Source organism: Ostrea edulis, chromosome 6 (genome assembly GCF_947568905.1).
Source record: "Ostrea edulis chromosome 6, xbOstEdul1.1, whole genome shotgun sequence".
Lineage (NCBI taxonomy): Eukaryota > Metazoa > Mollusca > Bivalvia > Ostreida > Ostreidae > Ostrea > Ostrea edulis.
In genome coordinates, this window is record NC_079169.1 from 38,039,509 (window position 1) to 38,055,038 (window position 15,530).

At 34.7% G+C, this 15,530-nt stretch overlaps 1 protein-coding gene and 1 long non-coding RNA gene across 2 annotated transcripts in view; one reads left to right on the top strand and one right to left on the bottom strand.

Moving 5' to 3' along the window:
• Nucleotides 1-6,967, bottom strand: part of LOC130046752 (uncharacterized) — a 21,445-nt gene extending 14,478 nt beyond the window's left edge. The window contains exon 1 of the long non-coding RNA XR_008795752.1: nt 1-6,967. This exon is cut by the window's left edge and continues 12,569 nt beyond it. This is a non-coding gene — a long non-coding RNA (uncharacterized LOC130046752).
• LOC125647819 (tyrosine-protein kinase JAK2-like) overlaps nt 1-15,530 on the top strand; it is a 155,013-nt gene that overhangs the window by 125,413 nt on the left and 14,070 nt on the right. The window contains exons 22-23 of the mRNA XM_056139555.1: nt 7,209-7,398; nt 9,885-10,009. Coding sequence (XP_055995530.1) covers nt 7,209-7,398; nt 9,885-10,009 — 315 coding nt within the window. The remainder of the gene's footprint in view (nt 1-7,208; nt 7,399-9,884; nt 10,010-15,530) is intronic.

Consider the following 15,530-nt stretch of genomic DNA (forward strand, 5'->3'; position numbering starts at 1 on the left):
CTCGATCAATTCCTTAAGTTTTCTAATTCTCCTCGCTAGCGATTCCAACGTTCTAGCTTTCTCCATTTGTTTACAAAATCATACCGTCTGCTTCCAAGCAGAAAAAGTCTGAGGTACTCTGAATGAAAACTACAGAGGTGTTCCAGAAACGTATGATAAGGGGTGAAATAAAGGGTAAAATAAAGGATGCTGATAGATGGTGTGTGATAAAGGGCGCTTGTCTGTGTTCATATCAGAGATGCAGAAATCCTATTTTATATAACAAATATATGATAAAAAACACTTTCAAATACTAAAATGGTTTTATTTGCTGGTTAAAAGTATGCCACTTATAAATTCATACAAAGTCATGTTGTTTACAAAACCATGATAATATGTTTTATATTAATTAGATTTGTACCAGATTAGAATAAACATTGATTTGGGCTTGGCTGGTGGAAGGTGTGTAATTAAAAAGTCATCACTAAATGAACCAGGCTTTTGTGCGATTATTGACACTGTGCAGAGCTTCTTTGTCACTTATACTGCAATGGATGAAACTGTCATTGGATATTTTTACTGATCAATGTTTGTCAGTGGCAATTCACTTTATGAGAATAATTTAATGAGGAGTGGTTTCTACACTAGAAAATTAGTATTTCAAAGTTTAGTTGTGAGAGCATGTCTAAAGATTTAAAAGAAAATAATTTCAATAAATGTGTTAGAAGAATTGAGTAATTAAAGTACTGAAAGTACTGATGGGAGTTGATTTTATGTAGGTTTGCACCAGATGTTTCTGAGATTGAGAATTTTTTTTTTAAAAAAATTTAAACTAGATTTTTTGTCGTTAAAACAAAAACAAAGGGCTTTTTGACAACAAAATGGCAGACTTTAGATGTGTATATCATAAAATGTCCAAATACATTGTGCAAAAGAACCGGTTAAACCTTTAAAAAAAATCTGAAAACCTTTCAGGGTAAATATATATCTACCTGGAGATGAAATAAGAAGTTTTATGCATGGTGAAAGAGAGATAAGTCAATACACAAGCTATGACAATTTAAAGACCCCCAAAAAACACTGTCCGGTTTCTCAACGGATCACTGAATGTGGGCGGAGCTTATCCATGGTCAATGTTATTTACCTGGAATGTACCTGGCCAAGAGATTGGTTGTTGTGTATATTTTTATGATATACACAAGAAATTTCTCAGGTTATCATAAATTATGCTTAGTGTCTTGATTTGTGCAAAAAAAAAATTAATTAAAGTTTCTACCTACATGCATACCACATTTCTATTTCCTGTAAACCTTCAAACTTGGTCATATTTATGTATTGCAGATAACAGGTTTAGCCCATTTCTAAACCTTTGCTTTTTAAAACTTCTAATTAAACTGTTATATATCGTATATAAATAATTTCCTAAAGATAATATTACCCGGCGTTTCCGGGCACTTCCTGGTGTCCTGGCAGTTCGTGGTGTTGTGGGTGTAGTAGGTAAAATATCCGTGTTTCGAGAGAATGAATAAATCCAAGTAGATCTGTGTACATGTACAACCAAATGAAGAATGATCAAGATACCCCTCAATATGGGCCGTCTGTAGGGTTTCTGTGGCTGTAGTGTTTGTGTAATGGTGGTATCCCAAACAGAAGCTGACACGAAGTCTAACCCCCCCCCCCCCCCCCCCCCCTCTCTCTCTCTTTAGGGTTTCTGTGGACGTAGTGTTTGTGTAACGATGGCATCCCAAACAGAAGCTGACATGAAGTCTACACCCCTTCCTCTCTCTCTTTAGGGTTTCTGTGGACGTAGTGTTTGTGTAAAGATGGTATCCCAAACAGAAGCTGACACATAGCTAGTCTAACTCCCCTTTCTCTCTCTCTCTTACTCTCAATCATTGACTAAATGAGTAATTATTGTCATATGTATGCAACACTATTGCCATGCCATATTTCATCTGTCTTTATTATTGCTACAGTTTTACACATTTCTCTCTCTCTCTCTCTTTATAAATATAAAACCATGATAAATTATAAATAGCTCAATAACTCTCTCTCTCTCTTTATAAATATAAAACCGTGATAAATTATAAATAGAAATATCTCAATCTCTCTCTCTCTCTCTCTTTTTCTCTCTCTCTCTCTCTCTTTATAGATATAAAGCGGTGATAAATAATGTGTTTTCAATTTTTTAACATTGAAACTCTCATAGGGAAATTCAAAGATTCATACAACCGGAAGTACTCAATATATTTCAATGAAACTTGGCAAACTTGTTCAGAATATCATTGTTAACAATATGGAAGATATTGAGTAATTTTTGAAATTTATTTGCAGTTTTTCAAACTGACACCCCCCTTTGAAAAAATCTTAGAACCTTAATATCTCGTAAATGACAGGAGCTGGAAGTTTGAGCTCATAATGACTATAATTGTAGACCAATGTCTAATGAATCTAAATCTAAAGTTTCGGTATATTGTGATGTTCATTTTCAAAGATATGTGGTCCCAATCAAAAACGCTTTCCATCCTTGTTGAAACCCGAAGTAAAAGATCCGGAAGTCCAAAAGCTTATTTACAGAACACGATAATATTTTCTACAAGAATCTTAAATAGTTTTTTCCTTATTGACCACCGTTTTCTTGAAAAAGCTGACAGAAATCTGTAGAGAATAAAAAGAATAATAATAAAAAAACACAAAAACAATAGGTCTTTTCGACCAAAGTCGAAAAGCCCTAATAATAATAAAAAAAGACGAAAACAATAGGTCTTTACGATGAAAGTCGAAAAGCCCTAAAAAATTGAAAATTATCCTCAAAAGTCATAAACTTATGCACAGATGTATGTTGTGTCTCTTTAACAATCAAAGCGTAATTATTCATGTCTACATACATGTACTGTAGACATTAGTAAGTTAACACCTTGTCAAGGTTGTATTTTACTATTCCAAAATATCATATACATTTGCTCTTAGAATAGCTCATTTTGTCAAAATATGTCTCTACATTGATATTCTAGCACAGAAACATTTTTGAAAAACTCTACATATAACTTAATAATTCTTGGGTTTATGCTAATTTTTTATAGTTTTTTTCAACAACTCATGTTTTTAAAAAATGGGGGAAAGCATTGACATGAGTGATGACTGGCACAACTAAACAATTCTTCATTGCTTAAAGTACAAGGACTTGTACTTAAGCCTCAGATATTTACTTATCTTTTATCTTTAGAATTTATCCCGTGGGGATCCAGGTTAGAATAGGTCCTCAATACCCCTTGCTTGTCGTAATAGGCGACTAAATGAGGTGGTCTTTCGGATGAGACCGCAAAAACTGAGGCCCATATCACAGCAGGTGTGGCACGATAAAGATCCCTCCCTGCTCAAAGGTCTTAAGCGGTGAGCATAGGCCTAAATTTTGCAGCCCTTCATGAGCAATGGTGATGTCTCCATATGAGTGAAATATTCTCAAGAGGGATGTTAATACCACCTTCACACTCACAGATTTTTCTTACACGAGTCCTTATGGATCTCCGACTCGTTAATCGCAAGCATTCATAAATCACTTGTCGGTATCCGTTAATAACTCGTCACAACTCGCACACACTCGTAAGGATCCGTGAAAGTAGGGGCAAATTTTTTGACATGTCCAAAAAAAAATTACGATTGTCCACAGATTTCATTTTCCGTAAATAACTTGTAACAATCTGTGAGTATCGTAAACTGGTCGCAAGAACACGTAAACTGCTCGTAAGAATCCGTAAAACACTCGTAAAAAGTTTTTTTTACAAATCTTTGCGGTTAGTTTACGATATGTTACAGATAGTTTACGAGTTGTTTACGGATTATTAAAAATGCCTAAGTGATATTTACGATTTCATTTACGTCGGGTTACAATCGCTTTACGGATTGTTCAGAGTCATTATGAGCACTTTACATATAGACACGATTACTTTACGAGTACATACTTAAACTTTATGATTAAGGAAAGGTATAAAAGACGCAAAATCTGACAGTTTCTTTCAGTTGTTATCAAAACATCAAAGAAGTTACACATCTTGCATACAATATACATACATGCTGTTACAAGTAATGTCAGTTGTCGAATGATGATACAAAGTCAATTGCGAACACTTTTGAGTCAAAAACGTAAACAATCGTAACTAACTCCTAACTATTCATAACAGCACGTTATCAACACGTTAACAGGTCGTGATTTACACGTAAAAGCTAAACTAGATCGTAAATTTCCGTATATACTTGTAACAATCCCTAAAAAGTCCATAAAATGTCGTAAATTGCTCGTATTTATCCGTGTTCACTTGGAACAGATCGTAAATGTGTGCCGTAAATGCATCGCAAGAACTCGTAATAAACTGTAAATTGCCTGTAAATACCCTTAAAACGTTCTTATAAAGCTCTAAATCGTAACAATCCGTGTACTTTTATGGATTTGTGGAATACGTAAGGATCCGTAAGAAAAATCTGTGAGTGTGAAGGTACCATAAACAATATTCAATCAATCTTTAAAATTGTCTATGATCTTACTTAAAATTTGAAATTCATTTCCTAGAGCTCTAAGCAAATCTTCTTGGAAAATCTCCACGAACGTAACTTCGTAAGCATCTACATTTGACATTAAAATAATATATGTGCAATTTATTCAATCTACAAAAATAGTCATATGGTCTTAAATTTGCACATGTGAAAAAGGCAAAGATAACGAACAGTGATCAATTTCATAACTCCTATAAGGAATACAAAATTAAGAGCTGGGCAAACACGGAGCCCTGTACACATCAGAGGTTGGATCAGGCCCCTAGGAGGATTAAGCATCCCCTGTCGACAGGTCACACCTGCCGTGAGCCTTATATCTTAATCAAGTAAACGTACAGGTGCATGTGTATAGTACTTCAGGTCCCTTTCCCCCCTCCTTGTGTTTTTTAATGGTATTTCAGGTGTATTTCTGATAAAATATTAAATTTTAGAGTGCTTTCATTTAATTGGAATACACATAATTATATTGCATAGAATCCCTTTTTTTAAAAATGTCATACCACGGATTATTATAGATGAACAAAGTGGGCAATACAGCCGGCGACATTTTGAAAAAAATATTGCACTTCACTGAAAAGCCCCATTGAAAGAGCAGCACTGTTCTGGTCATTCTAAATCTACTGATGATTCTTGGATTAAATTAATGCATCGCTATTTGGTGCACAATAATTTCTTCACGCTGTTCAATTTCATCGTTTGAACCTCACCACCTATAACGAACGGAAGTTGAGACGAAGATATCTTTCTGTCCCAGCCCACAATTTTTGGAACGAAAAACCAGAGACAAGGTATTCTCTTACCTTTTTTGTGTAGCTAATCGTTGATGGTATTTGCAATTGGAAGACCTCATCTCGGGTTAAATAGTTTACTGCGACAATATATTTTCGTCTATCGGTTTTTTATTCCCTCTTTTAAATGGAGCAATTTTGACTAAAACTTGATGGGTTCAACTTTGTGTTTGAATAATGAAGATTATGTAAATCAACAGAGAAGTGCATATAGAATGTGAGCTGATTAATTCTACACCATGCTGTAAAAATCTAATTGAATTTTAATTAATCGGGTGTAATGGAAAGTTATTTCACCATTAAGAATCTAAAACTGGCAATGAAATCATTTAGTCTAACTATTTAGTAAAGGAAAACTAAAATGGTATTTGATTGATTGATTTGCAGCTTTAAGCCGTTTTGGCAATATTTCAGCCATTTCATGGCGGTTAAATAATTGAAATATGTTTGGTTGTGAGTGTTTGAGTTTCCCTGATGGCCCCAGTGAGCCTATACTCTTTCAAAAATCAGGGAAACTCTTTTGCGTTCCAATGGGGTTGTGATCCCTGAATGAGACACCCTTTAACGTCCCATCCAAAGGATATAAAAGTAAAAAATACAGAAACAGGTAAAAATACAGATCATTTCATGTAAATCAAAAGTTGTATTGTCAAAGTATTCAATTATTTTCTGTAAAAATCCCATTCTTGTAAATATTGTATAATATAATGATCGATTGTCAATATTTGTAAAACATTTTTGCATTGATTACAGATTACCAAATTAAAAAGTCTATCCCTTACAGGTGTAAAATCACTGCATTCTAAAAGAATGTGATGTATATAGTTAATGGACAGTCTTAAGTACATTAATTCAGACTGAAATTCTCTGTTTAGTAGGTAAGAATGACTGTCAATTTTGAATGTCCAATGCATATTCTGAAAAAAATCACTTCGTCCTGGCGTTTCATTATGATGTTACATGGTTTTACTTTGTAATGAATAGAATAAAGTTTACTTGTGTCGCATGAATCCCAATGGGTTTGCCATAGAGAATTTACATATATTTTTTTGAAATATTTTAAATCAGTGTAGGGAAGTGTGCAATATCATCTTGAAGTGCATTTTTGCCGACCACGGAAAAATGTGTTTTTAAGAAAAACCTAAAATTCTATGTCGTGTAATTTGATTTTCAAACTTTATGACAAATTTTCTTGAAAACACAAAGCAAAATATTTGTTTTTTATCAATATTTGATTTGATTTACAACTGAAAGTTTGAACTGCATGACTGGTTGTTTGCACACTAAAATAATCAAAATGAATTTTCTGTCGAGCTCATAAACACATTTCGATTTACTTGACTTTAACAGCTAAAGCAGATGTCACACATAAACATTGAACTGAAGATAAAGATTGGCTGCTGTACAGTGATAAATGATTATTTTGATGACATCTGGCATTTTCTGGTCTATTTTCTGCCTGTATTCCTACATACAATTGTATATCAATATTATGTTTGCACTCTGAAATGTTGAACTGATCATAATATGGCTCTCTATGGAAACTGCTGCAATTTTGTAGCTTCCTGATTTAAAAAAAAGATAAAAACTGGGACATCGAACTAGAGATGTTCCCCCATCTTAAAATTTGGGTTGTTGAACTAGAGATTTTCCCCTGTTGTAAAATTTAGGTTGTTGAACTAAAGACGTTCCCCTTTCTTAAAAATTGGGAAGGTCTGGTCTAATGTCTAAATAAAAATTACTTACTTTTTCTTACTTATGTCGTAGTATTTACAAACAGGAAGCTTTACCGAGCTTCAGCTATAAACAAATTGCTGACTTCCATTTCTGATGTTTGAAAACATTACAGCTGCTAAAAAATTATCATGGAGGTAAATCATTCTTGTGCAGGGACACTTTGGATATGTAAAACAGGGCGAATATTCACCAAAGGGAAAGGAAAGCATAAAGATTGCTGTCAAAGTCTTCAAAAATCCACATTCCAAGAAAATTGAGATGGAGATGGTGAAGGAAGTAGATGTATTGGGAACATTGGAACATCCTCATATCGTCAAGTTCTACGGATTTACCAAAAAACCAGGTTAAATTTGTACCTATTTATGTTGTATCTAACATGGGAACATCCTTATATCGTCAAGTTTTACGGATTTACTAAAAAAATCCAGGTTAAATTTGTAACTATGTTGTATCTAACACAGAAACCAGCACTCCCACTGGACCAAAAATCCTCTTTACCATTTTATGGCAGCGTGGATCTCGTATTTTTTCTCCATTATTTCCAACATATCAAATAGCATTGTATTTATCATATTGTATTTACATTTCTGTGATAACCGTTTGAAGCTTCGCTGTGTTCATTTCCCCACAACTTATGATTTCTTCTAGTGCATGCAAAATGGAAATTCAGTGGGCGGGGACTAAAGATATTAACATGGAATGACATGTATTTCAATTTCTGTTAGGCAGTAATTTTGATATGTCGATTTTATTTTTTCATTTCGACTATAAATGTAAGGAATCACTGTCTAGTTTACTGGGTGTGTGAGGTGATCATAATGGCACTTACACATCAAAAATAACAATCAAAAATTCAACATTCAGAGTCAATGATATTGTTCAAACTTTTATTGAAATTCACTTATCAATTAAGGTAATGATGTCCCAGTAGAAATAAGATGAGAACCCTGTAAGTTTAAAGAACCTGAGTTCAAAATATTTGTATAATATGCACTTATACAATAGAATATGTTCTAATCAATCAAATCAGAAATAAGATATTATTGCTAGTGTTTGATTGCCTGTGGCCTGCAGATAGTTCAGTTGGTAGACCACCTGACTAGAGATTGAGAGGGCTCAGTTCAAATCCTGGTCTGGTCCATTGCATTTTCTCCCTTCATGTTACATTTGGTGCTGTAGATCAGCTCCTGGAACTGACAGGTAAAATGCCTGCTAGGGGATAAAGATTGATGTCTTCAAGATGTGAAGACATTTAAGGATGGAGGAATGTAGCTCAGCCGGTAGATCACCTGATTAGAGATTCAGTCCCCCCTCCAGTTCGAATCCCAGTCTGGTTTCTGGTTTGCTTATTTTGTCCTGTTACACTAGGAAGTAAAACCCTATACAATTGTGGTGGTCAGCTGGGTTAGTCACCAGATGGCTGAGTGGTGATATATCTGACTATAATAGAGCAGTCCAGGGAACTGACAGGTGGGTAAAGGTCCTGGGTTGTGTTCTTATTGGGTCTTTAAAAGGGAAGGCAACCCCAAAAACATTTACATTATAAATGATAGAATTAATTATATGATAAAAATTTGTCATACTATTCTGTTGATATATGGCCTAGATAAGCTTCAGTACTAATTTTGAAAACGTTAAAAATTGAAATTCCCTCCATCTATAGAGGCTGCCATGATGTGGAACTCTTGTATTCAAGACCACAAAAATCAATAACTTTGACGTCACACCGTCTGTTCCAGTTTTGATGAGATCTTAAGATCATCAAAGATGTGCATGTGATTGATTTTACGAATAGATAAGTTGATGCCTTCCTGTCAAGCAGTTAATTGCATTAATGCGAAGAAAAGATGTGAAAAAAGTTTTTTCGAAATTCATGACCCAACCAAGTCATCTGAAAAGAAAAGACTATGTAAACTGTGGAGCCATCATTTGTGTAGTGACAAGTTGAGGTTCTAGACATTTGTATGAAGAAATGTGTACCATCTGCCTGGTCTGCAACTCGACTGAATGTTTTCTTTTCTTAATTTCTTCTTGCAAAAGAACGGGCTCAAATCTATATGTCTCCAAACTTAACTGTTTGTGACTTGTCATGTTTACAGTGCTGCAGATGAAATAAACCGGAACCGACAGTGTGACATCATGAATTAAATTTCAATGGCCGCTCTCTTAGCGGGGGTTATTTGAAATATAAGATAGATTAATATGATTTAATCGTTAAGCAAGGATTTTTGTTGTTAAAGACTGTCATTTACAATATCAGTAAGTAATACTTTATTCATAAAAGCAACAATGTGATTAGGGTTGCCTTAATTCCCTTTAAGAAGGGAGGTACAGTTGAACTTTAATTGGTATCGAGAACGTCAATATCTTGAATACCATGGATATGTCAAAGTGATTTGGAAGTCCTAACCACATATTCTTTAAGTATTTTACCCTCGATATCTCAAACCCATGGATATTTTGAAGTTTTTTCTCAGTCCCATCAAGTTTGAGATAACGAGGTTTGACTGTTACTGTGGTCAGCTGGTGACAAGATGTCCACAAAGCTCATTGATTTAGCACCTGACTGAAATTCCATTAGATCCCTTCCTGTTACACAATAAATGAATTAGATAGGATAGCACCTCTTGTAAAATTGTAGAGATCCACATACCTATTTATGATTGATAAGTTACCATCACATCTTTAATTGAAATTAGATCTTAGGTGAGTGGATCAAAAGATCTAATTTTGATTAGATTGAATACATCAAGGAAATTAGATATGTAAAACTTTTTAATTTGTTAGTGTGTCAGTGCAATAAAAGTTTTTGAACGTAAATTTGAACAGATCTAATGATGATCATGGAGTATGTGGAGAATGGTTCTCTGAGAAGCTATCTGGAACAAACTAGGGCTAAGAAGAGCTGGGTACCAGATTCCAGACTGATTGCCATAGTGATAGATATCACCAAGGTAGATTTTACGAATATTAACAAGGCAGTATGATGTCTGTAGTTAAATGCACGTGCCTTTCACTAGTATGCTTCCAGCTGAGTAGCTTAACCATGTTAAGTAAAACATGATTACAGCAAACACACTTATAATGAACTCGCACTTTACAGTAAAACACACAACAAACACACTTATAATGAATTCACACTTTCAGTAAAACATGGTTACAGCAGACACACTTATAATGAATTCACACTTACAGTAAAACACACAACAAACACACTTATAATGAATTCACACTTTCAGTAAAACATGGTTACAGCAGACACACTTATAATGAATTCACACTTACAGTAAAACACACAACAAACACACTTATAATGAATTCACACTTACAGTAAAACATGGTTACAGCAGACACACTTATAATGAATTCACACTTACAGTAAAACACACAACAAACACACTTATAATGAATTCACACTTTCAGTAAAACATGGTTACAGCAGACACACTTATAATGAACTCACACTTTCAGTAAAACATGGTTACAGCAGACACACTTATAATGAATTCACGTTTACAGTAAAACACACAACAAACACACTTATAATGAATTCACACTTTCAGTAAAACATGGTTACAGCAGACACACTTATAATGAACTCACACTTTCAGTAAAACATGGTTACAGCAGACACACTTATAATGAATTCACACTTACAGTAAAACACACAACAAACACACTTATAATGACCTCACACTTACAGTAAAACATGGTTACAGCAGACACACTTATAATGAATTCACGTTTACAGTAAAGCATGGTTACAGCAGACACACTTATAATGAACTCACACTTTCAGTAAAACATGGTTACAGCAGACACACTTATAATGAATTCACACTTACAGTAAAACACACAACAAACACACTTATAATGAATTCACACTTACAGTAAAGCATGGTTACAGCAGACACACTTATAATGAACTCACACTTTCAGTAAAACATGGTTACAGCAGACACACTTATAATGAATTCACACTTACAGTAAAACACACAACAAACACACTTATAATGACCTCACACTTACAGTAAAACATGGTTACAGCAGACACACTTATAATGAATTCACACTTACAGTAAAACACACAACAAACACACTTATAATGAACTCACACTTTCAGTAAAACATGGTTACAGCAGACACACTTATAATGAATTCACATTTACAGTAAAACATGGTTACAGCAGACACACTTATAATGAATTCACATTTACAGTAAAACACACAACAAACACACTTATAATGAACTCGCACTTACAGTAAAACACACAACAAACACACTTATAATGAATTCACACTTGCAGTGATATTTACTCCCTGTAGTTTTGAAACATATACTTTAATAATAGATATAATGAATTTACTTTTTATTTTGTTGATTTTCTATTTCATAAAGGGCCTACAACTTAACAGTGTTGTGATATATAAAAATTAAAAAAGTAGTGCTGTCTTGGGTTGTCAAGGGTGCATGTCTCCATACCAAGTTATGTTATGCAACATAAAATAATTTTTTTTCAATGTGCTCCAGCCAATGAAATAGCTTGCTACAAAATAAATTATTAACAAATCAAAATTGTTTGTCCTTGGCACTTCACTATAAGCATGTTTTACTGCATTTCTGGAGATAGAAGAGACCGAGTGCTGGGGGTGCATACTGTTTTTGGTCTGCCTGTCTGGTCCTCAACTTTAACCATGATCATAAAAATTTCGCTACTTAATACTTAATAATGGATCAAGTTTATGTCAGATAAAGTCATAGAATACTTTATTCAACCTTGGAGCACTGTGTACACTTATAGTCCGATATTGTAAATCCTGTGGAATCATTAAAGTTCGAGCGGGCCAGTGTTCGCGGGTAACCAAATATTTATTAGTTCGTGAGGATGGAATTTCAAGGGTTAATGTCATTTGGAAAATATAAATCATATTACTATAGCAGATATTGCAAAGAATCACTGGTTCGTGGGGATTTAAATTCATGGGTAAAAGGTATATCCACGAAATCTACGAACATTGAGCCTTCACAAACAAAAATGATTCCACAGTAGATACAGAGAACATTTACACAGTGACATCAAACAAAACATTTACACAGTGACATCAAACAAAACATTTACACAGTGACATCAAACAAAACATTTACACAGCGACATCGAACAAAACATTTACACAGCGACATCAAACAAAACATTTACACAGCGACATCAAACAAAACATTTACACAGTGACATCAGACAAAACATTTACACAGTGACATCAGACAAAACATTTACACAGTGACATCGAACAAAACATTTACACAGCGACATCGAACAAAACATTTACACAGCGACATCGAACAAAACATTTACACAGCGACATCAGACAAAACATTTACACAGCGACATCAAACAAAACATTTACACAGCGACATCAAACAAATACACAGCGACATCAAACAAAACATTTACACAGCGACATCAAACAAAACATTTACACAGCGACATCACACAAAACATTTACACAGCGACATCAGACAAAACATTTACACAGCGACATCAGACAAAACATTTACACAGCGACATCAGACAAAACATTTACACAGCGACATCAAACAAAACATTTACACAGTGACATCAAACAAAACATTTACAATGAGGAGCAGGCAATCAAGTCTCGATACGGTGTCACCATACAAACAAAACATTTACAATGAGGAGCAGGCAATCAAGCCTGGATACGGTGTCACCATACAAACAAAACATTTACACAGTGACATCAAACAAAACATTTACAATGAGGAGCAGGCAATCAAGTCTCGATATGGTGTCACCATACAAACAAAACATTTACAATGAGGAGCAGGCAATCAAGTCTCGATACGGTGTCACCGTACAAACAAAACATTTACAATGAGGAGCAGGCAATAAAGTCTGGATACGGTGTCACCATACAAGCTAGAAATATTTACAATGTATTAGGAGCAGGTATTTAAGTCTGGATACAGTGTCACCATACAAGCTAGAAATATTTACAATGTATAAGGAGCAGGTATTTAAGTCTGGATACAGTGTCACCATACAAGCTAGAAATATTTACAATGTATTAGGAGCAGGTATTTAAGTCTGGATACGGTGTCACCATACAAGCTAGAAATATTTACAATGTATTAGGAGCAGGTATTTAAGTCTGCATGGATACGGTGTCACCATACAAGCTAGAAATATTTACGATGTATTAACTATACTACATTTTAACACCAAAAACATAACACTAACATACATTGCTTGACAGCCAGCCGTGATTGCTGGATGCCCGTAATTTATTGTATTCTAAATACACAATTCGCAGAAAAACAAGGCGTTTTCCCATATACAAAAATTAAGATAACCTTCCAACTCCATATACAGAATATGAGCAATACATAAATAACAATACTTTTAAATATACCTCAAATCCCCTCTATATAGCATCAGGGCCGGCCAGGAAAAAACTAGAAATAAAACGATGAAAATCGCAAAAAACTCTAGAAAACCTGTGTCCGTTGCCAAGTGCCGCTGGATGCAGGGGTTTGTGAACGGACCTCACAACTTATTTGTAAATGTTTAACCTTTGCATGGCATGGATGAAAACATAAGATTTAATTATCCATTAAGTTTCGTTTATCTCGTGACGAACGGCGGCTAGAAGTGAATACCTGAATTGCAGCTCGAAAACCCGTTTTTCTAACTCGCATTCTATTGGCTAATAATGGATCATTCCATTCTACCTGTACAATATACTGTACCGTCAATACAACATTTTCCCGCTATTACTAACGAAACGCGGGAAAATATAAGTATTAGGAGCAGGTATTTAAGTCTGGATACAGTGTCATTATACAAGCTAGAAATGTTTGTATGATCATTACTGTTAGATCATAATATGTTATGTCATAGGTCAAAATCTGAGTCAATGATATACTGTGGCAATAACATTCGATTACAAAGTTTTTTATGAGGAAAATCTTCCTCATCTTTTGGCATGACATTACACAAAATTTACCTTAAATGTACAAAAAAATGCCAAGAGGTTTTTTTTTATCCTGATCTACAACTGGATTGTTTGAAACTGGTGAGAGACCTGCCATGGTTATGTTTCTCCTCTCTCGGGGTAGACATATTTTTAGATCACATGAGCTGAAAGCTCAAATGAGCTTTTCTGATTGCCTGTTGTCCGTCGTCTGTCTGTAAACTTTTTACGTTTTTGACTTCTTCTCCAGAACCACTGGGCCAATTTCAACTAAACTTGGCCAAAAGCATCCTTGGGTGAAGGGCTTTCAAATTTGATCAAATGAAGGGCTGTGTCCTTTTCAAAGGGGACATAATCACAAAAATAGGATGGGGTCATTTAAAAATCTTCTTCTCAAGAACCACTGGGCCAGAAAAGCTGAAATTTACATGAAAGCTTCCTGGCATAGTGCAGATTCAAGTTTTTTCAAATCATGGCCTCCGGGGTTTGGATGGGGCCACAATAGGGGATCAAAGTTTAACATACAAAAATATAGGGAAAATCTTTAAAAATCTTCTTCTCAAGAACCACTGAGCCAGAAAAGCTGAGATTTACATGAAAGCTTCCTGACATAGTGCAGATTTAAGTTTATTAAAATCATGGCCCTCGGGGGCAGGATGGGGCCACAAGGGGGGATCAAAGTTTTACATAGAAATATATAGGAAAAATCTTTAAAAATCTTCTTCTCAAAAACTATTGAGCCAAGAAAGTGGAAATTTACACAAAAGCTTCCTAACATAGTGCAGATTGAAGTTTGTTAAAATCATGGCCCCCGAGGATAGGATGGGGCCACAATAGGGGATCATTACATGCAAATATATAAGTAAAATCATTAAAAATCTGATGAAAAATCACTGGGCCAGAAAACTTTACATTCACATGAAAGCTTCCTGACATAGTCCAGATTCAATTTTGAAAAAATCATGACCCCCGGGAGTAGGTTGGGGCCATAATAGGGATCTCAGTTTTACATGCGAATATATAGGAAAAATCTTTAAATATCTTTAAATATGAGCCAAGGTGACTCAGGTGAGCGATGTGGCCCATGGGTCTCTTGTTTTTTGTTCATAGACTATGCTTCATTGCCATTTGTAGATATGCATATTGTAGGACAGGAGGATCCAATTGTTTTCCTAAAGGTTATAGTGGATCTAAGAGGGATGAAGGATGTAAAATAGTTTGTGAACACTTCTCCTCCTATATGGGTTATCAGATAGACTTGAAACTTTGTACAATGCTTCATTGTCATTTTTAGATGTGCATCTTTGTGGGACGATAGGATCCATTTATTTTTCTAAAAGTTATAGTGGATCTAAGAGGGGTTGAGGATGTAAAATAGCTTGTGAACACTTCTCCTATATGGCTTATCGGATAGATTTGAAACTTTGTACAATAATTCAATGCCATTTGCAGATGTGCATATTGTAGGGACAGGAGGATCCA